Source organism: Gallinula chloropus (genome assembly GCF_964237585.1).
Source record: "Gallinula chloropus genome assembly, chromosome: 5".
NCBI classification, from domain to species: Eukaryota; Metazoa; Chordata; class Aves; order Gruiformes; family Rallidae; genus Gallinula; species Gallinula chloropus.
In genome coordinates, this window is record NC_140090.1 from 63542503 (window position 1) to 63570284 (window position 27782).

Genomic DNA, 27782 nt, shown 5'->3' on the forward strand with positions numbered 1-27782 from the left:
CCCGTCAAAACAGTAGTGGTCTTTATTTCCATCAGACAAGTTAACACTTCAGTTAATGTTATTTCAACATTTGGGACATACAGAAATCAATGACTTAAAAAGTGAAATAAACCCCTTCCAAAAATATACTGGATAATACATGTGTCTGAATTTTATACTGTCCTTCTGATGAGCCCTTTACATTATGTGGTATCACAGTTTTGCAAGACAAAATAAATTATGGGCTGGTTTTCAGCCTCTGGTTTGTGTCTACAAAAAGCAATTATTATACATGCTACACATCAGTCTAAGTACATAGATTTCAAAGGGGTCTCAATTCAATTGGAAAAAATCTAGAGAGTTCCACAAATCAAAAATCAGGTTGCCTATGAGCCAGCAGTGTGCCCTGGTGGCTAAGAGAGCCAATGGGATCCTGGGGTGCATCAGGAGGAGTGTGGCCAGCAGGTCAAAGGAGGTGATCCTCCGCCTCTACTCTGCCCTGGTCAGGCTCCACCTGGAGTATTGTGTCCAGTTCTGGGCTCCCTGGTATAAAAAGGACAGGGATCTCCTGGAGAGAGTCCAGAGAAGGGCTATGAAGATGATTAAGGGCCTGGAGCATCTCCCCTATGAGCAAAGGCTGAGTGAGCTGGGACTTGAGAAAAGAAGACTAATGGGGGACCGTATTAATGTTTATAATTATCTGAAGCAGGGGATGCCAGGGGAATTAGCCAGCCCCTTTTCAGTGTCTGTGGAGACAGGACAAGGGGCAATGGCTGCAAGTTGGAGCACAGGAAGTTCCACACCAACATGCAGAAAAACTTTTTCACAGTGAGGGTGACAGAGCCCTGGGACAGGCTGCCCAGGGAGGTGGTGGAGTCTCCTTCTCTGGAGATATTCAGGACCTGTTTGGACACCTATCTGTGCAATATGAGCCAGGGAGCTGCTTTGGCAGGGGGGTTGGACCCCGATAATCTCTTGAGGTTCCTTCCAACTCCCATGAAAAAAAAAAGGTAGACTATACAGTATTGAAATAAACACTCAAATCTTAGTGACTGGGAGGAAAAGATAAATTAGCTTAAAACCACTCTTTTTTTTATAATTCAGTATTTTTCTAAATTTTAGAAACTAGGCTTTGAATAATGCAGTTACCCATTGTTTTCGATTACGATAAAGTTAAAAATTACAGACAATAAAAAGTCTTCAAAGAACTTAAAACAATCTCTTCCCTTTGTCACCTAACAAGTATGTACCATATAAATCACATCTGCAGAACTCTTGATATAAATTAGAGCTTTTTAACAAAAACAGGATTGCATTTTAGTCTCAAGCCAATAGTTAAAATTTTAGCTCACATCTCATTAAAAATTAATATAGAGGAGAATTAGTCCTGCAAAACCAGTTAGCAGTCTGTCCCTGTTGCAAGTCATTACTATTGAAAAATTACAATCTTAAACCCCCTGCCCCCAGCAAGTTCCTGTAGCCTTGCCAAGAAACCCACATAGTCACAGAAAGCTTGTAAATGTATTTTTTCAGGAGGCAAGGCAATGTGTTAAATAAAAGTGTCTCATCTAACGAGGAAAGGAAGGCAAAAAAAAAAAAATCAATGACGAGTTTTCACAGTAAAATGCATCAGCTTTGTAGTTTCATTTGAAACCAAGAACAAATCATGAAACGTCATGAAAATAAGATAAAAAAATCTCCTAGAGTGATTACTAAATGAAGTTAAATTACCACGCTAATCAGTAAACCCCAGAAGAAAAGCAGATGCCTCATATCACAGGTACTACATGAAATAGTATCCACTCTTTAGAATAAATCCATAAAATCTGTATGTTTGGCCACTTTGCACATTTTTCCCCCTAAAAAATACAGTGTACAGAAAAAAAAATCTTGTTATTCCCAGTATGAATTCTGAAGTATAAGCTCAAAACCCAGAAGTTAAAGATCAGTTAAAAGGATTTTAAGTTATTTACAAATCCAGCAGGTAGAACTACCATAATGGCTTCATTTCCATCCATGTAGTGGTTTTCACTCTCATCCAGCAGCATCTGCAGTAGGAATCTCTTCAGACAGCTTTCTCACTGATCATCTGTCATTTTAAGCAATTCTATAAGAGCCCCAACAGCTCCAAAATAACCCTTGAACAAGGAAAAAAGTAAATCAAAACCAATCAAACTCCAAAATTAGAAATAAGCATGAGAGTCTTCAGTTCCATTAAAGCAGTTAAAAGACCTTTTGTATAAGGCCAGCCCTGCATTTGCTGTATCTGAATTACGATTTAATATGATGTCCCTTAGGTCCAACAAAAGGTCTTAGACTGGCAGAAGTCTTACACAGTTCTGCAAAATCGCCAAAAGGAGAAGTTACAGAAGCACTAGAACGATGCTGTATTGAGGCAGGGCAGTTTCCATTATAAACACACCTGTCTGTGTCACTTCAAAATGATGTTAATTCTAGTTGAGGTTCATATACCAGACCACACAAGTCAGCACTGTTGGTACTGGGGTCAGAAAGCAAAATTAAGAGACATGAAATGTCTAGCAATAGACACCACAAGATTAGCAGGGTGTTAACAAGGGGTGTTTTCAAATGAATTTGTACTTTAATTATATTTATGCAGAGTTTACTTGTGCATTCACTTCAAATCAACAGCACTGGAACTCTCCCTTTTAACTTCAAGTCAAGACCCACAAGATTTTTGCACTTTCAAATACACAGAAGTTCAACATGCATTTCCTTACCTCATGTTCTAAAAACAAAGCTTTCAGCTGTCCCTTGGACCAATAATCCATAGCATATGCCAGCACCTTCATAGAAATCATATTAATTCTGAGAAAGTTGCCAACAAATACCACCTTGTCGATGTTCTGTAAAATTGAAAAGCAGACCAGCAAAAATTATATTCAGCTATATCAGTTGTCTCATTCAACATGTATTTCTGCCTCCACTATGAAGTTAGACGGTAATTTTGGGTTACATTCAAATTCTGCAGACTACAAAGTCAAAAAAAATAACTATAGCTACTGACCACTAAGTCAAGATGTTGCAAAGACAAAAAGTTCTATTCCAAAGGAGAGCAAGAGGCTGATATCACAGATGGTGAATATTTGATTGAAAGCTCAGGACCTTCCCCACACGAACTGGATTATGAGTGTTTTATTGGTTTGGGGGTGTGTGTGTGCGTGTGTGTGTTGCTTGTTTCTAAGTTGTGTATGATGTGGTTGCACTGAAGACATCTTTTTCCCCACTTGTTAAACGGGGCAACTTCCCAGACATCACTATGATTACTCAATCCAGATGGAGAAGCTCTGAAGGGTGCCTGAAAAGGATTACTTACAGGTAGGAAGAAATATCTTTCATTATCTGGACTGTGGTTTGATTTTCAAAAGGGAAGTGAAACGTGGCCAACATGATACTTGACATTGCACCACACTCCTTTGTTCCCAATCTCACTTGAACTCTGTTTTCATACAGAAGCTTAAGAGTTTTGAACAATCAGCACTATGTGTGAGAAAGCCACACACTAACCTTACTCTTATGTGTACTGGTGCACATCAGCAACATTTCTGGTGCTTAAACAACATCTGTAACTGTCTTACCAAGCCTAGCTGTGCCTGTTACACACAAAAATGCACTTGCATTTTCCATTGGTAGACCATACAATGTTCACCATGCACTAGAAGATCTGGCAGAAGGCCAAATCCTGGAGACACAAGTTTTTACTGGAGTCTGGAAGGAACTTTAAAAAAAAACTTATCTTCAAGACTTATCTGCTGAAAACTACCAGCAACAACCGGCACAGAGGCTAGAATTACCAACTGTTGCATTCACACAGCTTCGTAAAGCCCACATTTGGTCCTGCAGCAATTACCTTACTACAGACTGCAGATTTGTCATGTCCAGTACTGTGCATGTGACATACCACAGAGAACCTCCTCGCTCAAATACTCAGTATTGGAGAATGCTGATACCCAGAGGCAACAATTGATTTACCCAGTTTCCAATGACTGAGATACATGTCTCATTGTCCTCAAACCAAAACACAACACAAACTTTATTTAAATAATTCAGGTTTAGTCATCTATCCCCAGCGACTCTGCAGTCACATCAGCATGCATTCAGACTCATTCCTAGGAACCTATATGGCTGAAAATAAGAACGTCTCAAATTTCAGAAGGCCACTGTGAAACACAGCCAAGAACACTTTGCATCCTCTGACAAGGCAGTTCTGGCTCTGAAGTAGCTTCTGACAAAGGAGGGACAAACATGTAACTAATTAATTTCCTGTAATGCAATATCAAATTGATTAGAATCTACATTTCAATTTCATTTTTTTTTTGCTGATTATACACACAAAGCTACTGTTATCAGAAATTCAAGTAAGCAGTACTTAGCACAGTATAGAAATCATTGAAATTTTAAAATCCAAGAATACTAATTGTACATACTGGAATAGCCGAGCGGATACCAACACGCACATTTTATATCAACTTTGTTTTCCAGCATTCCTTTAACCTTGTGAAGGTTAAAAAATATGCTGAAGATGTAAAGTTTCCTACATTTTTGAACTGAACTAAGGGCAGTTTTAGCATTTTTCAGGAGTCTGAAAATGGAGAAGTGCTACTTTCATTTCTTAAGGGAGTCTTGCCCATTTACTTTAAATTGTTGACTGCTGAAATATTCCAAGCTGAAAGAGACAAGCCTTAACCTGATGAAGGGACAGTGATGAAATCCTTAAGTTAACCAAATTACAACATCCTGGAAGAGACATGCATTCCTTCACTTTGTGGGATCTTGCTAAATTGTTCAAATATCCTGGCGTAGAAAGCTACAGCGTTACTTCAGTGTAGTATATACACATTTGCCAACAGATTTGAATAGAGGAATCTATATCAAAAAGTCCAATAAAAAACCCCTGTACATCTTTTTGCAAGAAGCCTTGAGCAGATGCAATTTACAGGTTTTCCACGTAAGAAAAGTATAAATAAGGAAGACTGGTTTCCTTTATGCACTTCTGCTGTGCCTAGCACAAACTCTTTTCACATCATGTGTAGCCAAATGGTTCCAGACGATGGAATTTTTCTACCCCACTGCCAACTTTGTGCAAGCAAACTTCGCTTTGAACTTCTACAGACAGCATATTTTACTTACTCCCCAGCCTCCTTTTTTCCCCCTCACACATATGCAAGTCATTTTCAACACAATATTAAAGCTGCAATCATTGTGGGGGGACACCAAACCAAACACATCAACAAAAGAGCAACCAACCTATCAAAACTCATAGCCCAGGGCATAAATTGATGGGTGATTTTTTTTTTCCCCAATAATGTAAAAGTGAAATTCACCATAATCCTAATCCAATATAAACTCCACAAAACAATATATCATATTCAAGTGGCTTTTAAGCTGTCATTTGGGCATTTCATTCATCAAGCTAGGTGAGTCAGAGCTATGTCTCCCACTAAAGCAATTTAGGCATCTAGATTTAGCAGAATGATAGCATTACTTCCTCCACCTCAAAGCAAGCTATCTGGAGATTAGGTTACTTGCAATGATATATCATGTTGGATTTTTGTTTAAAATAATTTGTAAGGCTACTAAATGGAGCTTTCATTCTCTAAAGCTACAAAATTATTTATTTCAAGTGTTGGAGAAATTCTACTTTGACAATGCCTGTGAAATGAAGAATACTTTACACATCAATCCATATTCCTCACAAAATTCTATGGATCACGTCCAGCTTTTAAGCCCGCTCACAAAATAAAGATGTTAGGAACTTTTCCACCATGCCTCAGAAGCACTAGTTTCATTAGTAGCCTATTTCCCTCTCTGAATGCATCACATGTGGTTCCCTGCTGCAACTCTCCATGCTTTGATAGCCCTGTACAATGCTGCTTGAACTTCATGCCACAAGGCAACACTGTAAAGAAGCTGAAAGCAAAGAGAACACTGAGAGGGAATCATCCTGACTGGAAGAGTCAAATTGCTAAAAACCCCCAAAAAAGTCTACAGCCACTTTTCATGATGAAAGGAGGCATCTCAGTGGTATTCAATAGAGCCATACGCCAAGACCTGTACTGTTAAACAAATTTTAGAAGCACTCTAGAGAGTGATATTAGCAATAAACATTCATTTGCAAACAAAGTTATTCAGGGGAGTCAGTATAAAAAAAGAAAAGCATAGCAGCGCTGAAAAGACATACCCAGTGACTGAGGAATGACAGATTAATTTAAGTTTAAAAAATAAATTACACAAATGGAATGGAGAGACAGACACAGACTTGTCTCAGAGAGACAGATTGTACTCCAGCACAGTGATAGCTCCCAGTTAGCTACCACTCAAAAAAGACTGTAGAGGGACTGCAGATGGCTTCTTAAAAATATGAAGTCCTTTACTAACTAACAAGTTAGTAAAGGAACTCAGAACACAACACTCCTCAATATGTCACCACTTAAATTCATCGTGCAACCACACTCTGAATACTGCATGAAGATCTGATCAAAGTCAGAACCCTAGGAAGATTAAAAAGATAACAACGAACAGTGGAATAGACACAGAGCATCTTACATGGGATTAGAGACTAACTATTAGGATGTTCTGTCTTGGAAAGACCAGGAGGGAGATAGACTAAAGGTTTATTAAAAACCAAAAACCACCAAAAGCACTGGTGATGAATCTTTTGCTATTTCTTAAAGCAAAAAGCTAGATAGGACCCTATAAAGTAATCAGATGGCAATCTGACAAGCTTCGTGGTTGTGTTTTGTTGTGTTTTTTTGGGGGGTTGTGTGGGTTTGTTTTTGATTTAAAAAAGCAGCAGTTCCTTCTAACCACAGAATGCTGTGGAGCTAAAAACATCTATGTATTAAAAAACCTAGATACATTCATTGAGAGCAGATAAAAGAGATTAGTTACCATATAACAGTAAAGGATGCAATTTTCAGCTCAAAACAAGTGCCTAAATATTTGGGGGTTGGTTTGTTTTTAAACTGCTGGAAGGTGAATAAATGGAAAAATCCATCCATAGCTACCATGCCTAAAGAAAAGAATACAACAGGCATCTGATATGAGTTTGAGGCAGGATAATCAACTATATTTTTCTTCTCTCTGATCCAACATAATGGGTATCTACCAAAACAGACCCAAGCACAATGTTTTTTTAAAAAATAATTTGTCATAGTATAGTAAGACCTGTTAATAATGACAAGGTAATAGAGAGCATTAGTTTGGATTACAAAGGCGTTAATAGCTATGTATTACAGCTTGCAAGAAACTTAACAGCTCTAGGCATCAACAGTTGAAGTAGATCTGTGCAGTTAACTTTTCTCCTCTCTTCCTTGCCTTTGAAGCTCAGAGTACCTCACACTTGCATCAAAGCATACACATAACATATCACAGGAGTTACAACACCACATTAAATACATGTGCATTTACCTAGACCAGGTACACACCTACTACACCAGTTTGTATTTTTCTATTCTGATAATTCCACTATGTTGTTTTTCTAAAGGTTTTAAGCTCATAGTAAATATGCTATCTTACCTCATTCAATGCACACATGCGAGCAATAGAACCTATGTTGTTGGTGATGGTGACCAAAGTAGCTCTGGCCAAGTCCTCTTTACTGATGGAATCTCTCTTTTCTTTACTCATCATATGACCAAAGCTGTGTGAGGAAGATTATTCCTTTTAATGTAAGTTATTTAAGAGTGCTAAAAGCCCTTAGAAATTGTATTATTTAGTAAGCTTTGCTTGGATTTGTTATCTATTGATTTGAGACAGATTTGGAATGTGAAAAAGGATCTCATTGGAAAAGCAGAACAATGAGCAAAGGCACATCTAAAACAACTGTAGTTTAAACAGAAGCAAACTACATCAAACACTGCTTACGTATGTATAAAAAAAACAGAGCAAGAAGTAGGTGAGAGATCCACGGACAAACCACATGATACATTCAGAGTGACATTTCCACAGGGACATCGTGCATAGTCCAGGGATTACGCACTCAGTTCTGCATGCCCCCTAAGTTTCCCATGGAACTCCTTAAAAACAGCTCAGTTAACACATACCTTGAGGCTACAGCAGACCCTTGAAGACCAAACCGCTCATAGTCTCCTCCATAAATATCTTTCACCAGCTTATCCACATTGGTGCTGTCTCCTTTCGCCGCCATTTCTAGTGCTTCTTCAAATGTCTCACAGCCAGTCAGCAGGCAGCACAGGCCCAGGAACGTTCCTCCTCCAAGACTAGAAAAGCACAGTTCCTTCAGAACAGCAGCTAGAAGTAGCTTTTACCACAGGTCTTCAAACTCCCATCTGCAGTGTGGTCGGTCTACATAGCGACCAACTGTGTCTTGGAACTCCTCCCTCAGAGAGGTGACAGTAGATGCCTAAACTGAGTTTCTGTTTAACACAAGTATCATTCACTGTGCTTGTAACAGAACTACTCTTAAATCTTTAATATTTAAATACAAGAAGAGACACTAAATAAAGGGTTAGCCAGGAGCAAGGTTCAATCCAACTCTACAGTCATTGGTTTGTTATTTGTAGCACCCCAGCAAGTTTTCCTTGAGCAAGAATAATTAGCCATGAGATCACTTAAGTCAGAGATGAAAGAATAAACAGCGATCAAAGCTAAACATCTATGCAGGGGCAGACAGCCAAATCAGATCTTGTGCCCCTAGCCAGTGGCAGGAAGCCATCTAGTTGGTTCCTGTTCAAAGCAAAGTTAACATCAGTCCTGATTGTTTCAGCCCTCCAAAGAACACTGAGCAAGGAGCAGTCACTTCAATATCTTTCAGGCACTCAAGTATATTTACTGACTACATAAATTTGGCCATGAGTATTTGACTACACACAACAGGTTGCTATTTCATTCACTAAAATTCTACTTGGGACTCTTCAGTCTCTTCAGCTTCCTAACCTCTACATCCTTCCTTATTCTTTCTTAACCCTTGAGAAAGTTAGCTTATTTGTACTGAGTACAGTCACACTAACTGGAGCCACTGTAAATGAGAGGATCAGTGAGACACCACACTTGGCACATCTCAAAAAAGCACAGGAGGTCAGATAGGAACACCGTTTAGTCAGTGCTCTTGGATTATTAGGCAAGCTTTCCAGAACACATCTAGTAGCACTGGAATATATTTAGTATCTGAACAGCAGGAAGCTCTGCACTCCGGCCACAAGACAGTATTGACTTTGTCACCTATAACAAGTCAGCCACCCACTGCAGTCATGTTTTTCCTTTTGTAGTTAAAAATACCACAAGTAGATTTGCAGATATCCAAAGGACTATGCTTGAAAAACCACCTGAATTGCAAGAAAACAAATACCTCTTCCATTCAACTTGTGTTCACCTGTACTGTATACAGAAAAAATGGCTCGTAGCATTCACTGTGGCAAAGATAAAGCAACAGGACAGACATGCAGTCACGTGCATGATACAGGAAAAACCATTAATGTGTACTATGCACAGAAAAACAGAATGCAGCTTTGGGAAGGACTACAGCAAATCCCTAAATCTTTGTCATTGTTTTGGAAGGGTTTTTTTTTTTTTTAAAAGCTTCTATTTCGCTGCTTGGTTTGTTTGGTTTTAATCTTAAAGATCAGTTAAGTATAGCAATTTAGTATCTGTATATGAGGAAATAACAGAATAGGTTTATTAGTGTTCTTACTACTAGTCTGGATGAACACATTTGTAACTGAAGTTTTTGCCCCCTGTAAGCACACACTGTTGCCACATCCATAGAGTAAACCTAAACATGCCTCAGAGGCTGCTTTTTGGGCTTGAGAAAAAATTCTGCATCCACACTACTGAACTCTTGAAATCCTAAACAGAGCAGTCCTATCTAAGTCCTTTATTGAACACAGGCCAGGGACAATTTCACCTCAGCTGTACCCTACAAATCATTTTGGAGGGCACTTGCTGACCCAGGCTGAAACCATAGTGAGGGCAAAGTAAGAATACAGACAATCAGATTCCACGCTTTACATGCTGGCATTCCTCATTTTACCAGCACAGCTCAAAGACTAGCACAATAAGTAAAGAAACAAGGTCTAGCAAGATTCTTTTGACAAAATCCCTTAGTAGCAGGTAATTGTACAAAGTCTTCCAATATCCTGGATGCATCCTAACTACTAAGCCAGAAGTTTTTGTTTAGCCCAGATGTTTCACTGCTCTGGCTGTTCTGGGTGATCAAAGCAGTGGATAAAAAGATTCATTTACTGAGATGGCTTTATTTTGGTAATTTACAACAAGAGATAGGAAATAGGTAGGAACATCAACAGGAGAACATGGCAGCTCTAAAATTGAACGAAACAACGATTTTCTGCCGTAGACCCATCCCTCTGAAGGGACCCTAGGATACTTGCAGCCTTGCTATTGGTGGGCTTTTAAAAAAAATGGGAAGAAAAGCACAATTTGGGGCTGTACTTACTAGTCTCACTCTCTTACCTTTTCAATTATTAAGGAGAATCACACAGAACCACAGAATTCTAGGGATTGGAAGGGACCTTGAAAGATCATAGGGTCCAACCCCCTGCCAAAGCAGGTTCCCCAGGACATACTGCACAGATAGGCGTCCAGATGAGTCTTGAATTCATGTCCAGAGAAGGAGACTCCATAACCCCCTTGGACAGCCTGTCCCAGGGCTCTGTCATGCTTTCTGTGAAAAAGTTCCTCCGCATAAAGAAAACCAAATTAAAAGAACAAAGACTTCAGTTTACCTGGATCCTGTGACTCTCTTATAGTTGTCCTTTGAATACACAGCGAGGATGCTGACCCCTGAGCCTATGTTAACCAGCAGCATAGGATATGGATTATCAAGGCAGTAAGGCTTTTTCTGGCACTGTTCGGGATCTGTGGGATTTTCAAAATAATAGCACTCTGGCTGGCCATTGAAACCAACAGAATCAACATAAAGGAGGCCCTGGATCAAACAGTCCAATTCATCCAGTTTATGGAGCTGTAGATCAGCTATCTGGAAAAGAACAAGAAGAAATTAATAAACAAACATTTCCTTATGTAATGCAACACTCAGAAGGGCAAAAGCCTCTGCTGAAACACTTTGATCACTTTAATAGCAACATATTATGCTACTTAAAGATCTAAGCATGAAGTGCAAAGTAGTTTGCTATTGGCCTGACAATGGTACCTCCCCAAACAATGATGTGCTGCACAGTAATGTCATTTAGTTGTCTTTGAGATATTCCCCACTCTGCAAGAAGGAAACCTTTCCCACCCTAAGTATTCTGAAGTAATAAATTTGTTTCCCTTCATTCTCATCCCAAAAGCACCTGCATTGTGAAGCTTTTGGATGTTATCTGACACATGCCTACACAGCAGCAGTCCTCAGGATGCAAAATGCTTTAACTGATCATCTAACTACATTTTCCCAGCAATTTAATGACATTTTTAATAGAAGTGTCAAGATCAAAAACGCCAATTAAAGAACAAGATCATTAAAGACTTCCAAAGTACATGTACTTATGTTAATATGCATTAAGTATGCAGTGGATTACGCAATTTTTGAAGTATATGTCGCTAGTAATCTGAGAGCACTGTTTGTTTAAATTACAATAAACTCTTTAAAGTGCCTCATGAAACACAGGGTATTCCCAATGTTTGGTGAACAACAATATTAAAAAAAAGAAACCTATGCCTATGGCCCCAAGAAAACGTTAAAAAAAACCCAAAGAAACTGCAACAGAAGGTAGAAAACCAGTAAGATCTTAAAAAGGACATTCCCTCTGAGATCTTCCAAGTCACCCATGCCTGTATTTAAAACAGACACATCTACTTGTTGTATCATTCTGTTAACTAGAATCAGAAATCACATCCCTTTCTTGAAATAGGATCTGTGACAATCTGTAGGAAGTCTCCTTTACAGATGACATTGAGCTTAGTCTTGCCTTAGGGAGAGGAGAGGGAGAAAACATAGTAAAGTTGCCCTGAGGTCATTTGTATCCTCACACCAGCAAAGTAGGTCTTACCTAACTCAGCTTTCTAAGAGAAATAGCAGCAGGTTATTAGGAACAAAAGGGAGTTGTACAGCACAGAGCTGGTTCTCAAACATTTGCATATTGTAGGATGTTTTCATAAGCTCTCATGGAGAAGATTTATGAGGCTAACTCCTATTTTTTTTTATAGTGACTTAATATAGCTTCCACTATTAAAGGAAAGATATTTCTGTGGAAGTGTAACGGTCATGGCCAGTAGGTTACATTCTTTTGAGTTATTTAAATCTCTTCCCATAGGTCTTTTTCTTTACTTGTAATAACTAACTTGCCTTAACTGTAAGCCATTCTACTCTTTGGGTCTGCTCTTCTGTTATACTTGATAGTCTTCAAATCCTGGAACCACAGAAAAGTAGTAAGACCAAAATCCACCAACTAACAGCCTCAAAAGACCCCAACATAGATGCAGTTAGTCATAAGACAAGAGAAAGGTGGGGGTCATTTCTTCTCCTATCAGTATTTCCTCCTGTAACTTTTGCAACATTTATTTTTTTCTTGGTTATCACATGGCTACTAGTTATATATTAGTTATAGAAATGAAGCATAAGACCTGAACCATTTAGCCAGCAAATGAAAAAAAGAACACAAATTGGGAAAAACGTTTTTTTAAAAAAAATTTTAGAAAAATCTTCAGGCTACTTTGCAAGTATCTTGGATTTTCTTCCTATTAGGCAGAGAAAAAGCTCCAAGAGATGTATACAACATTAACATAATAAATGCTTCATGCACTCTGTATGGAGCCCACTAAGTCATCTCTGGTGAGATGATTTGTTTTGTTAAAACTCAACTAACTTTGCACATAGCTAGTCAAAGTAAGGAAAGATTCTACATTAACCATGATCTTCCTCTAGGTTGTGCACTGCACAGTCTCAATTTAACACTAGATGCAGCATGACCAGACACAATCTAACAGAGACACAGCACACACAAACAAGCATGCTACAACCAGAAGCCTGCTGTAAAAAGACAGGTCATTACCAGATCTATGGCCCCTACTGTCAAAACCTCTATTCTTCCACAAGCCAAATACCCAGTCACAAGCTGCGTCTGCCTTGTCCACCTTAAACTTTTATGAATAAGTAAGCATCAGTGAGAGACATGAGCCCCCAAAACACTTCTGCCATTGGTGCACTCACAAAGACAAAATCCTTGTTTCTACAAACACTCCGGTCAGCCCAACAATTTTCTAAGGACAGAACAACAGAAACTAATCAAAGGTTCTTTTTCAAGTACTAACCGTAGTTGTTTTATTAGGTCCAGCCCTCCATGCACAAAAAACATACTAGAACATGCTCTGCTTTTTATAGTTCTGTGCTGATATACTGCAAGCAGAAAATCTGTATTACTGCTTTCTTTCATGTATGTTATCCAGACTGAAAAACTGTTTTCCTACATTGTTGCAGAAGTCTGATTTTCATTTTCAAAAGACGACTGGCATCAGTATTCCACGCTGATCCGCCTTCATTCAGAGCTGCGAGCTCGGCAGCCACCAGACCTCTGAGGCTCCAAACAGCTCTGAGAGCCACCACTGTTCATGTTTCTAAACACAAATTAGGGCACAGTTGCAAGAAGTGTTACAACCCAGTCTCACACAAGAAGCCATGAGAGAGTCCCAATTCCCAGTCCCTTTCCCTGCATACAGAACTGCCTTTGCTATATTCCTTTCTCTGCTCAGAATGACTCAAGAAGTCAAAAAACTGTGTCACAGGATATGTGCCCGTAAAAGTAACTGATGTGCGAGTAAGCAAATGTTTTTCTCTGGTGCCATCACTTGCCCTACCACACTCTACTTCTATTTATCCTTTCAGCTGTTCAAACCACTTCTCCCTACAGAAACCAAAGCTTATGTGCAAAAATGCAAACAAAAATTGGGAGCTATGAGGAAAAGCACATTTTAGTTCGATGTTCTCCCTACAGTATTTTACAAAATGTATTTGCATATATTTTCTAGACCTTTACAACCCCTAATGTGAAGGCAGACAGCCTAGAGGTCAACTTATCCTGCACTCCTGTAACTATATTCAGCACAGGGCCTCTCTAGAAAAGTTCTGCATCAGAAAATTGTGCTATGAGAGGAAGAACTGATGAACAAAGTAGCATACAGGACGCCAGAGCGAAAATTTCTAATGGTTACAGGGAAACCATGTGTACTTTTTCTTAAAAAAAAAACAAAACAAAACAATTTTTGTGCATTATAGCCAGACTACAGGAATTCCTCTTTATTTTAGACTGTTATTTAAACACCAGGGGAGGAAACAAAATATTCTGGACTTCAAGGACCTCTTCAAGACCATCAAAAGGACAGCCTCACAACTTTAACCACGTTTACAAGTGGGTGCCAACAGCAAGGAAATAGTGAGCACTTCACACCTTAGCAACAAACTCCTGAGACTGAGATAATTCAAGGATACACAAAAAAGTCCTTTGTTACTGTGTACAGATCTTATTCTAAGGAGAATGAAAGCCCACATCTTCTTGTACACTTGGTAGGAAGTTCTGGAAAACAGTATTGTCTGTTCAAGTTCAAGGCTTAGTGTTTCTTTGTGGGTTTTGGTTGGGTGTGTGGGTTTGTTTTTTTTTTTTTTAAATGTGCAAAAACATAAACTGATTTTTAGCTGCACTCAGGTACCAGAGTGTATAAAAGGAAAAAGATACAGCACCAACTTGTTACTGCTTTGAACAATGGAATCAAGGAAGTTAAGGATTTGGGTCACGTTTGTTTCTTTATGGGTAAGTAAATATTTCCCCCTCAGCAAAGAAAATACAAAAAAAGCCCAGTCCTATAGCAGTGAGCTGAGGACAGACATGATATATGCAGCAGGATCAAAGCCTGATGCATCAACACTGATGTGCAGCCATCTTTTCAATGAAGTTCCAGCTCATGAAAGATTTCACTCAGTTTGAATTTTCAGTTAGAACTCTGGTGAGCACAGGAATTGTCCTAACCTACATGCACTTGAAAGCTCATCTGGCTTGTGGACTTTAAATCAGAATTATTTTTTTTTTTAAGAAACTGTTTGAAACATAACATCTCAAGTTTTTAATTCTCAATTACGACAGCTTTATTTATTATATGACTGACTTATATATTCCTTCTGGGCATTGGTCCAATTTTTATTTCTTCTAATAGCTTGTAGTCTAGCTTTTCCTTTCATCTCCCTCCCATTACCCCTCCTCTGTTTCCATATAAATGTACTTTGCTTCCTTTATATTTTTGACTGTCTTCCCATCATCCCTGCTTTGTTATGAGTTCAGATGAGGTACTTCCTCCAGTTCCTTCCACACTGAAGTTGGGAAATATCCATTCACATTCAAACAAGACAAAGTCTAATGCAAACAAGCAAGCCCAACATTTGCTGGGGCAGAATAAAAGATGGAAAAAAGCACTAGTCTGGGATCCTCTGCATAAGGTCTGCTCCTCGCCCAGCTAGCTGTAAGGATCTCTTCTCTCTTGACAGGGGTGACTTACCCTATTCCCTCCAGTGGTAACAGAAGGTATGATGGTTACTTCACCTATTCTCTGGATGCTACTTTCAACTCCAGCCCACACACTACAGACCAGCACCTAAGCAGCAGTGTCCAGCTGCCTCAAGCAAGTGCGATGCAACATTTCTGGGTGTCTCTGCATTAGTATAGAGTTACACAGTTATACATCCTGTAACACAGGACAATGAGTTAGTTTGTTATAGGCTGTATTTATCTTAGAAGTCAGTCAGTCACCTGGTTCATACCACAGAGTCAGGCCTTAGAATCAGGTGATAAGTGGCACAAAGAAATCACTCTCCAACAGCCAAGTTTACTCATAAAGCATTTTCCTTAAAGGTCATGGGGAAAGTTAAGACATGAGTTTAAGTCTGTCTTGGTAACAAGTTTCCTTCCTCTCCTGCCCCAAATGGCTATTATTAAGTAAGAGGTTTTTGGCACAGGCCCTGTTTCCACTGAAGCCATCTATAAAATTTCTATCAAGACAAGTCAGGTTCCATAAGTGTCTGTTCAGGCAAGGATTACACTTTAGGGCCCCTGCAATTGGCAGGAACTGTGCAATGGAGCAAGACTTAGGCAAAAGTGTGAATAGTCCTTTCTTCCCTCACCCCCCATATCCTTTACACTGAGTTGCTTTACAAAACTGATTGACAGCCTCATTACATTAAAAGCATACTTTTAAGCTAGTAATGTGTATGCACTATCATGGAGGGGTCACAGAATGTAAACAGATTTAAACTTGCTCAGGTACTGCAATATATGTACTCCTTACTCCTACTGTAATACTGTAAGCATTTGCAGAATATGAGAAGTAACAGTGCATAGTCTTCCCTCCTTCCCCCAGTTATCAGCATTAGTCAACAGATTCATCCATGCCTTAACACACTGTTACCTGAAAAGTCAGCCAGCCATTTCTACAGTCATTCAGATAGGGGATAAATAAAAACCCGCCCCTCCAAACCAACCACCCTAAGATGGAATCAGTCCTTTTAGTGTATTACTTACTGATGCTCTTTAATGAACATTAAGTACAACCACATGGTTGGTAAAATTATTTCTGTGGTCTAGTTTAATGAATAGAGTTGGTTTTCCTGATTCTAAGGGAAACACTCAGATCTCAACGAATCAAATGATTTGCCAGCTACTGATCATCATTGCCAGCAGTCACCAAGCAGTCCATGGAGACTTTTCCATCTTTCCTCCTATCCAGCACTGTGGATCCCATGCAAGGAGGTCACATAGCTAAACTACCGAGTTTTGTAGCTTTATTTGCCTTTCTGCAGCACACAAAATACAGACTTAAGAGAGGCAGAAGGTGCCTCCTAATTTTATTTTATAATACACATATAAGATGTATACACATTTAAGGTGTCCAGATCAACCTTAACTCATTCAGATATTCAGAATCAGACACCAGAACAAGCAAGTAACAACAAGGTGTTTGCTTGTCTACTTTAAGGAGAAAAAGCTGCTGTGATCTTAGAAAGATTCCTTCTTTGGGATTCAAATGCTCATTTTCAATATGATGGATTTTTTTTCCTAAATCTAAGCAATCCTAAGAATTTAGTATACAATGAAAGACAAATAACTGAAAATTATGTACACAGGATATTAAAGGGCCAGAATAAAAGCATGTTGCCTGTACTTTCACGAGTTTCCTAGCACTTAAAACCAGATCTTTTTATGAAATCAACAGCATTCATAAACATGCTTTAGTTTTTCCACGTCGCTTCTACGTAACACAAAAATTTGAAGCCTGATCCATAAAGGCATTATACAATATTGAATCCTGCAACAGCAGGATATTAGACTTGGCACATGTTCTCTACTTCTACAGGTGCATTAGAGGCATGATCAAATATTTGAAACAGACATCTCAATGCTTTGAGAACGCAATCCTGAATCTGTTGTCCAATGTCAATTTACAGTTAGCAGGACGCAGAGATAGCCAGCTGCTGTTAACAATGGCTAATGAAGTGTGACAATTTAAGTGCTGGTACCCAAAACAGCCCTTCGAAAGAGATTAAGCAAGCAAACATTCATATAGCAGAGAGTGTTTTGCTGCTGTAATACTCTGTGAATATTGCAGTCTGAGCCAAGAAACTCTTGCTATAAAGGAAGGTGTGGAACACAAGAGTTGCAAGAGGAGGCATCCAAAGCACTCACTTGGTGCACTTCACTGATTGCTCTATGCTACAAAACACCCCAGCCAACCTTTATAGTGGTTTTCTTTAGATACCTTTGAATGTTAACTAAGGCTGCAGAGACATGGACTACAGCGTGAAATGCTACAAATCATTTGCTTTGTGACCTCATGTTTTTGTTCAATAGCTAGCAGAACAGCCCCAACTTCAACTATGGCTTCAAGTGCTACATTAACTGTATTGCTACCAAGACAACAGAAATTGGTCTCTCACTGTAAATTTCATATTAATGGCAGATAGAAACAAAGCTCACAATGAGTTTTTGCAGTACACTAGTGCACTCGTTTGGAAGCTAGGACTATTGCTGGAGTTTACAGAAACACTGGCATTCCAAATTTTTCAGATTAACCTCAGCTACTGGTGCTCCCTGCAGAAGCTATTTTTAAGTTCTAGGAGATCTGGGTTCCAGAGACCTCATGAACTGCCTTTCTTCATGACACACTCCCGGAACTGAAATCAAATGCTAGCTGCTACTGACATGCTTTCATATGTTGTTTCTCCCCCTGCTCCATTCTTGGTCTTCCAGAATCTTGACTTCATTCCGCTTGAAGGCTAGTACAAGGGGAAGGGAACACAAATCTAATCCCCAGCCTGTACAGTTTAATTTTCAGTTTTCTAATGCATTTCAAGTTTGTAAAATGAGTACCTAGTCTCAGGCTTCTAGGCTATCATAACACACCCTCACTGATTATGAAGCATCTGATCATCACACCTGTAATCAAAAATCCCTATTCACCAAAGGCAACCTGCAGAGCAATATTTCAGTAGAACACCCTCCCCTGTCTTCTCCATGTTTTCAGCAGTTTGACTGATTAACCAACATGAATTCATTCTGTTAATGTTAACCAGTTGGGATGGACCAAAAAAAAAAAGTTATATTCTCTCTAAGTTTTAACAGGACTCCCGTGATGTTTTCCCAAAGTACTTCCCACTGAACCCTTATAAATTGTATCACCTACCGTTCTGAAGTCCTCCTCAAACTTGTAAGCTCCACCTCCTGTGGCACAGAGCGTAGTGTGCAAACTGGAGAAGTTCTTTTCACTACCCATCTGTATGAACCTGTGCATGGCACAGCTGGGAAAGCGGATGAAGTGCAGGTTTCCTTTGCGTCCACACATAGTCAAATTTTTCAGTTCAAGATGTACATCACGAATGCCAGTTTTACCATAGGCTGTATTGGAGGTCAAGTATTTCCTGATGCTTTTCAGGTTTTCCACCTCTTCCTGTTCTTCTTCTGCAGTAATGTCTTTAGGTTCAAAGTAGACTAGTTTAACCAGTGTTCCACCAATATCCATTCCGAACCATGGAAATGCTAAGAAAAAGGGGGGTGGGGAGGAAAAGGGAAAAAAAAAAATCACTATAAATATACAGTTTAACCATCTGGCATAAAACACATACTGAACAACAATTCAGTGCAGTCACAGTAGCAGCATCCGCCCCTGAATGCTGGTGGTCACGTGAACACCCAGTTCACATGGATTCAATACCTCTCTAAGTTAGGGCTTCATGAAGCCTCACTTAAGAAAATGAATAAAGAAAACATCAAAATACTTTTCTTTGGAGAAGCAGGTTTTAATAAAATGAAAGTATTTTTTCCTAGTAGGACATTTTACTCTTCAGCAGCTCTTGACAGAGCACATTTACTGCGTTTCACCCAGCCTGACTTCTGGCACCAGTTCTTAAAATAGACTAAGAGGGGAGGAGAACGAAACAACCAAACAGGAGAACAAGATTTCTCAAGTCACATTCCCAATGCATAACATATACAACTGTCTTTACAAGACCAGACAGAATTTCCACAGTTCCAAGGCTCTGTGAGAAGCAGAAATACATAACTCTCCCATTACACTCAAGAGTCTTCAGACTGCAACCCACCACCAGCTCTATTGGAACTACATCACCTGCATATCTTAGCAGAAAGAGAATGGACTAGTTTAAGTTCAGTATTTACTACTTTGAGCATAGGCTCTTCCCTCTGCTGGTGTATGAGTTAACCTATTATACAACTATACAAGAAAAGCCACTATTTTCTTCTCAGCATACACATATTTGCCACAGCCAGCCTAGGTTTACTAAAGTCTTTGTTCTGTTAATAGCAAGAGAAAAGTCACTATGGAAAACATGCAGACAGAAGATAGTAACTGAATCAGGTTGGTCTGCCTGATCTGCTTGGCTATATACACATATATATTTTAAATAGCAAGCCAGGTAACTTTATGAAGAAACAAGAAGTGAGAATAGATAATCGATATACAGGTACTGCAAAAGGAGGCAGCTACTAATGTTTCTTCAAGAAATCAGGAGTATGTGGCTAACATCTAAAATCCATTCCTAAAATAGCAGTCACACAGTCACCTCTCTGCTTTTAGGAAGAATCAGGCAGACTCACTAGAAATGTGATTCTACCAACTAAGGCATTCCAACTCAGAGTTGATATTAACTCCAGATCATGAACACCATAAGCATTACTGATATTTCTGTCTGTGAACCTAAACATAAACATCTTTGGGGGAAAGAATTCAATAAGCACAGGAGATACTGATCACACGGTTTCTCCTCAGGTAATCACAGATTAGTATTAAGTTACTCAATTTCTGTCTGAAAGGAGCTTAAGTCTTTTACTTTCTACCACAAAGGTCTCAGCATCATTCATGTCTGGCTGAATAATTAAAAAATGTATTTCACATTTCACAGTTGTTTACACCCCTCCCCCCCCCCCCCAACCAATCCTTAAGTGTTAGATGTGTACAACAGTTATTTTGCTTTATTTCTGTATGCCAAATAATTGAATCTCCAGTTTCTCCCCTCTTTCCCTAAGGACAAGGAAGATGTCATACATAAACTCCCATGAAGCAGCTTGCTTGCAGTTCAGTTTTTCTAAGAGTACCTATTGCTATCTATTGCAAAGTCTAATTTCTTTTTTCATTGCCTACAAGCTGCAAGACACAAAGACACTGAAATGAAATTTAATATTTGAGGTTTGGGAAGAGACATTCCACGCAGGTGAATGAAAGCTCCCTGAAAGGGGAAGAATTTTAAACAAGTATTTTTAAAGTAGGCTTTATTTTAAAGAGGAAAAATATGTTACCATACAGGAACCTGAGTATCAAACACTGGTGGAAGTACAAGGTAATAAAGCAAAAGTAGCCCGGTCCACACAGTGCAACACTACAGTGCAGTGGGGCTCAAGATGGCAATCCCATTAGTGATTTACACAAATCTACAGGCTATTGAGAACTTTCATTACCTGCCTCACTGGAACACTAACCCTCCTCCTTGGACGTATCTTCACTAAACAAGTAGTAAGTTTAAAATTAAAAGCAGTGTGGTTGGACTGTGCCACATAGAACCATCCTGCCGCTAAGGGTAACCCAGCTTCCAATATTCTACAGTAAGGGCATAAAACCTGCTACCATCTACCAGCACCAACAGTTGCTTTAAAGCTATAGTGTAGATTCACTCTTTAGAGAGGAAAGAAGCACTCCACCCTCCTACCAAACACAAGTCCAGCAACGAAAGTGTTAAGTACTAACAGCTGAGAGTTATTCAGAAAGGACTGCCAAGAGATTTACTTCTATATCTTCACATTTTGAGGAGTCACAACTAAAGCATTATGTACTGTAGGAAACAACTATGAAGTTATATCAAGACTGTACTGGGATAGTTACACATAATGATTACATTTAAAAAGCAAGCAGAAATGCCAAGAGACTTTTTTTTATTCTCTGAATCTAAGCTCCTTTCATTTTGCTGTGAGCCAAATGGAGAGCTGCAGAAAGAAAAGAACTTTGCTCCTAGAACAGCAGCCGTTTTCTTCAGCACAAATAAAGAGCACAAGATCAGTCCACAGCAACCAGTATTTCAGCTATGCCAAGCTGTAAGTTTTGCTTCACAGCTGCTAACACCAGCTATCTGTTGGAATCACTTGCAATAAAGATGACAACTATTCTAATTGGGTGACCACTTAGGACAAAAAACAAGTCTCTAATTTCCTGACAAGTCTTGCTGAAATTCAAATAATTTCCATGCAACTGGTGTGTCAGTAGAGGCAGTTCTGTACTCCAGTGATTATTTAAAGAAAATAAATGTATTCATGTGTTGCTATCAATATGTTGCAAAACAAAATGCACTGCTTGAAGCACCATCAGCTCTTTTTAGTATCTTTAAATAACCCACCCTAGCTGGTGCCTATAGAGAGTAGTACTGGGGTCACCAAAATTATTAGGGCCCTCACTGCTGGAGTATGAAGAAAGAACAGTATTTGTGTAGATACAATGTGCATGGATCTGAAGAAAAATTTGGGGGGGGGTTGGAAATGTGGGGTTTGTTTTGTTGTTTAGGGTTTTGTTTTAAACTATAAGTCCAGTATCTCACTGATAACCTAAATAAATGTCTGTTTTCTTGAATTATTAAAAGCCAGGAAAGCAAGGAGAAGTAAGTGAAATCAGTCACTGATAAGTTATTAAAACTGTGTTATGTGCTAGACACGTTGCAGAAATGCTTTCCCAGTGTAAGAAATGCACCTCAACTAAAATTGTCTCATAAGAGTTATGAGCAGATTTCTCAGCAAAGTCAGTATAAAACATAATTATTGGATCAATGCAACCTGTTATTGTGGAGAAAATAAGACTATTCTACTGTATTGCTACACTGCAGTAAGTCATAAAAACCCACTACCACTATAAACTCACTCTAGGTCCCACAGAACTGATACAGAAAGCGTCAGGATGAATCATGCCTTCTTAAAAGTTTAGCATAAATCAAAAGGCCTTGCTTATCTTCTTAAGAAAATTAATCCTCTGTATGTTAAACTGCACCAACTACTGACAGGTTTGTTATCTTGAGATAAAAATCTCCATTACTCTAAAATTCAGCTGCAGAAGCATGCAACAATGCAAACAGGAGGTATCTACAGCATTGCATAATTAGGTAATCTGATGCACACCAACTGCAATGCTATCTGGGGGAAAGGTTCACTCATGAGAACTTGTGATACGTTTTGCCCAGTTTCCAAACAAATCTGAAGAGTATGAACATGCAAAGCTACTTCTATAAGGCATATTACATTCAGAATTGTGGACATTTTTTTAAAATCCTATGGTTAGCATACAACAGAGTGAGGGGTGTGGAGGGGAAGTATGAAATCACAACATGTACATGACCAGGGTAAGTGAGAATGAAGGGGAACTCCCAGGTCACAAAATGACCATTTCTCCCATTGAAGTGGACGATCGATCCTTTTCACTTGTTTAAGCAACTACCACATAACGTTAGCTCAATCTTCTTACTCTTCAGCTCTTAGATTGTGCCTGAATCCTGCTGGTTAGAACCTGGACCCTGAATTTCTTTATGACCACCCTGCAGCAGTTTATTCTTTCGCCAAAAGCTCTCCCAAGACCTGTATTTCCTCAAATGCAGGTACAGTAGCTTAATTTTTTATCGATGGCTTGAATGGTGGTATCTATACTCTGATATCTTTGACATAAATATCTCCAATGAACTATCTTATGTGCAGCTACTTTTCTTCCTGGACACACATATTATGAAATCCTATTACTTCATTTACATTTTAAATTGCATTTAATTTCCATTGCTTGATGCTTTGATGATCTAACAAATTCCTGTTTTAATTGGGATGGAAGATGGGAGAGCATAAAAATAAGACCAGAAAAAACCTACCAGTCACACCAAGACACTAGCAAGATGGGGTAGCATTATCACAGCTCCTGAAGGCTATTAAAAGAGAACCTGTCAATAGCTTACAATTTCACTGCAATTACTTTTTCGTATTTTACAGTTCTATACTCCACATTTTACAGTTATTTTGAGCAATACAAAAACATTGTAAAGTGGAAGCATTTGTTTTCCTTTGAACGGTAAGAGAATCTGTATCTTAAAAATTAATAATGTAAGACTTGCCAAATCTTACACAGTAAAGCTAAATAAATAATGCACATATACAGGGCAAAGCCTTCCAGTTAATTTTCAGCAGCAAGGGCTTACTGAATGCCTACCACCTTACCAGAAAATGAAAACACACTAAAACACAAAACACCATGCAAAACCAAAACAGAAAAAAAAAAACCAAAACAAAACCACAACTCAAACAAAAACCCTTCAAAGCCAAAAGCAGAGAGCTGTTTGCTAATCAGGTGTGTTCACACATATGTAGTCATATTACCAAACTGATTTCTGAAGATAGCACTGGGAGGCTAGGTCCTTACCTGCCAGTGTAGGATTCATTAAAACCACCTAACAAATAAAAGCCAAACTTGGAAAGCTACAAGAAGCAATGCTTAGCTAATGAGAATCTCATTCCTGGATTTGACGGCACCAATCCTGATGGAAGTGATTTGCCCGAGTTCCCCATTCCTGTTGGCAGTGTGTTACCTTGTTCTCACAGATGCTGGACTAAAATGCAACAACTCCTCCAGTTTGTTATGGCCAGTCCTATTCCTTTGGCAACTCTTACTCCCACCTACGTTAAAAACAACTGGTGACTAACTTTAAGCAGCCTGTCCAGAAGATTGTGGGATACTCCAATTCCTTGGACAAAATTTAAATATCCAATAATGTTGTACTTTTTCACTGTGTCATTTGGCATTCTTTTTTAACAGCACCACAGGCAAAAAAAAAATAAATCCTGGGTTTTCCACAGCTTGCACCTGGTTTTAAGTAGTACTGCATAATCATGCTGCAGCCAGACATCATAGGTGTAACCTAAATATTGGCCAAAAGCATTCTTTACTGTGAAGCTACAGCTTTGAACATTTAGAGCTTACAACTAGTATGCACTCTAACTGCCATGGTTAAATGGTCACAACGCCCTTCTTGGGCCCCTGGCAATTCCCAGCTAACTTGGAAAGATGTAGGATACTCGTTTGAATAGAGACCCCAAAGCTTTATCTTAACTGAAGAAAAGCAACAGAATTAGCATACTCAGCTGGGCTCCTACTCCAAGTCTGATGTAAAATAATGCTGTGAAGCACCAGTCTAGTTAACTGTCATGTCAAAAACTTTGTCCCTACTTGGCTACAATGCTGTTTCACAGGGATCAATGAAGGCATTTCACGGCTCTCTTTCTTTTTTCTGTTCAAAGATCACCTTTAAACTGAACAACATGACACTCCAGCAGGCTTTTGAAAATAGCTGTTTCAGTATTTTATTCTCCTCCAGAGCCTTCAGAGCACAAGGCATGATAACAGGTACTTATCTGTACTCATTATGCTGTGGTAACATATACCTTGGTCTCACAGAGGGTCTGCAATAATGATTTGAACTAGAAAACCAACAAGAGCCTAACACCCCCGACAACTCATCTAGCTCAACTACAGAAAAAACCCAAGACAAACTTTTAAGCAGAGGAAGCAGGTGAGTCAAAGGGAAGGTAAGTTACTCCCCAGATCTTCTCTCACCACAGACTAATCAGCAAAGCACACTGGTTTCACAGGGAATCTTCCCTTCTCAGAGGGGAAGAGGACTCGGGAATACAGACATCTACATCACCTTGGCAGAAAGCAAAAACAATAAACAAGTAATTTATAAGGCTTATAAAGGAATGAGCATTGAAGAAAGATAGGTTTCATTTGTTGGAAGCATTAGGAAATGCCAATTATCTCATTATCTTTTTCACCACGCAAAGCAAACCCCACAATCAATACTGAAGTCTTACATGCCATGTGGCAATAGCACTTCATTTTGCAATGTGTCCTTAAGCACAGAACAAACATCTGCAAAAGCCAGGATTAAATATAAAAACCAGTAAAACGGGACTGTGTAGTATTCACTCGAGATGGATACAGTGGAAAGCTATGCAGTACCAGGAGTGTGGGTAATTTAACAAATTTAAGCTGGTGACAAATATTTTCATGCAAGACGTTACTAAATTACAAATTTATTCTTGTAAAGATTTAGGTGTATAAATTAGAAAGTGTAAGATCAGCAAGCATTCATGCCTCTGATTCAGCAAAGAAATTGCCCACTAAATAGATCTACGAGCACTTCTCTCACCTGCTGTTTTCATTAAAGCCTCATCTCATTAAAACCCCACAACTGACAACTGGATTGTCAAACATCCTGGGCAATAGTTATTCACCTGTGCTCTTTTTCCTGCCAAGATGGGAGGGAAGTTCCAAATTCTTTGTTCTTTCTTATTGAAGTGATTATATGTATCTGTAAAAGCCTTATTCTTTGCTTCAAAATAGTTTTTAATATTATCATCACTTTGGCATGCAAGTGCTGGCTCTTCTTAGTTACACCAAATCAAAATGTAACTTGATCCAATTTCTTCAGCTTTTGTTCCTGAATGAAAACGTGAAGCTGGAAGAAGACTGCGATGCCAACTTGTAACACAGAATGATTTGGTCACCAGTATTTTAAGTTTGGTAGAAGACTAAGACTAAACTAAATATCTACAGGTACTGTAAGCACCACACGATTAATCAATACAGACAACATTCTAAGGAGGACAGAGTAGCTTGTGTAGCTTCGCAAAAGCATTTAAATAGCTAGTAAGAGAAGGCACCAACTAGTAAGTAGCCTTGTGAAAGCTACCGCTCTTCAAGGCTCCTGACTATTTCATTGTACTTCTACAGAAAAGTATAAATATTCATTTCAAAAGAAAGAAGAAAAAAAAACCCAAACTAGAGTAGCTGAATTCACTCTACTTCCTACTGAGTGGAAACATCCTTAAGTTCGGCAGTGGGCACTGTGCCCTGGCTATTCCTGATCACTCTTTCAGAGCAAGCTGAGCTTTTGTACCAAAGCAGCAAACAAACATTTGTTGGTCTTATCTGAAGAAGAACGTAAAGAAAAGGCACCTTCTCCATTGGATTATTTTTACTTGTCGAGTTTACCGTGGAACCATTCAGTAACACCACATAGACTCAATCCTAGCTAACTTATTACAACTAAGTACAACAGACTGTTAATCAACAAACCACACACAACAAGCAGCACAGATGCCTGCAACTCGTAAAACAAAACACAGGGCAGGCAGCCGGTTCACCGACAGCTCCCAAACAGGCCCAAACGCCACCAGCTATGTTCATAAAGTGCGTATCACAAACTTATCATGTCTGCGGTATACTCCCCCCCCCCAGTCAGAATAATCCGCACTCAGCTCAGTCTCTGGGGACCGAGCACGTACTAACACCGCAGAGCCTTCCCAACAGCGCCCAGGTCGCCCCCCGCCCGGCGGTACTTACAGTGCTGCTTCGGCACGATGAGCTTCATGGGCGCGTCCGGATGCGGCAGAGGCCGGCAAGACCCTGGGCGCCGCCCGACGGGATGCACGGCGCGGAGTCAGCTCCCGCCGCCCGCCCGCCCGCGTTTGTGCCGGGCCGCCGCTCCCCGCCCGCCGCCGCCCCATTGGCGCAGGGCGGGCCCGGCCCACGCGGCATCGGGGCCGTGTCCGGGCGCCGCCGCCGCATTGGCCGGCACCGGGGGCCTTCGCCCCGCCCGACCCGGCGGGGGCAACGCCCGCGGCGGGGGAGCCGGGCGGCCGCCAGCCTCGGCCAGGCGGCGCTCTGCAGGGGAGGCGGCGCAGGACCCGCGGCCGTCTGACACCGGGCCGATGTCGGGGCCCGCCAGGCCGCGGAACAGCCGCGCAGAGGGGGCCAGGATGCCGACCCGGAGCTGGGGCGGCGCTGGCTGCCGCGCTGAGCCCGCCGCGCTCATCACTTACGTGGCCTGTGCCGCCGTCCCGAGTCCATCCTCCGGCGCAGCCTGCATTTTTTGGCCGGGGAGCCGTGGCTGAGCGGCGGCAGCTCCGGGCGGAACAGCAGCGGGTGCGGCGCCTCCCCGCAACCGCTGTTGCTCAGCGGCTGGCTGGAGGGGTGGAAGCCGTTCTGCAGCAGCCCGCCGAGCAGCGAGCAAGAGGAGGCGGCGGTCGGCGACGGCCCTGCCGGGGCAGCGGGCTGAGCGCGGAGCTGCTCCCCCATAGCGGCAGCCTCTCCCTTTTGTCTCCCGGCTTAGCTCCGGCTGGGAGCGGCGAAGCCTCCGCTCATACCGGCGCCCGTGCCCGCAGCTCCGTGCGCTGGGGATGCGGCGCCCGCCCCCCCTCCCCCCGCTGCTCCGCCGCCGGCGGCGCACGGCGCAGGCG

General features: G+C 40.4%; 1 protein-coding gene across 1 annotated transcript; it reads right to left on the reverse strand.

Moving 5' to 3' along the window:
• Positions 1 to 27621, reverse strand: PANK1 (pantothenate kinase 1; the record flags this gene model as incomplete). The annotated part of the gene is made up of 7 exons (XM_084265497.1): positions 1 to 2117; positions 2721 to 2846; positions 7519 to 7642; positions 8046 to 8222; positions 10704 to 10957; positions 18640 to 18992; positions 27366 to 27621. The coding sequence occupies 7 exons, from the start codon at positions 27619 to 27621 to the stop codon at positions 2058 to 2060; spliced, it is 1350 nt and encodes a 449-aa protein (XP_084121623.1). The 3' UTR covers positions 1 to 2057.
• Positions 27622 to 27782: the final 161 nt, after the last annotated feature.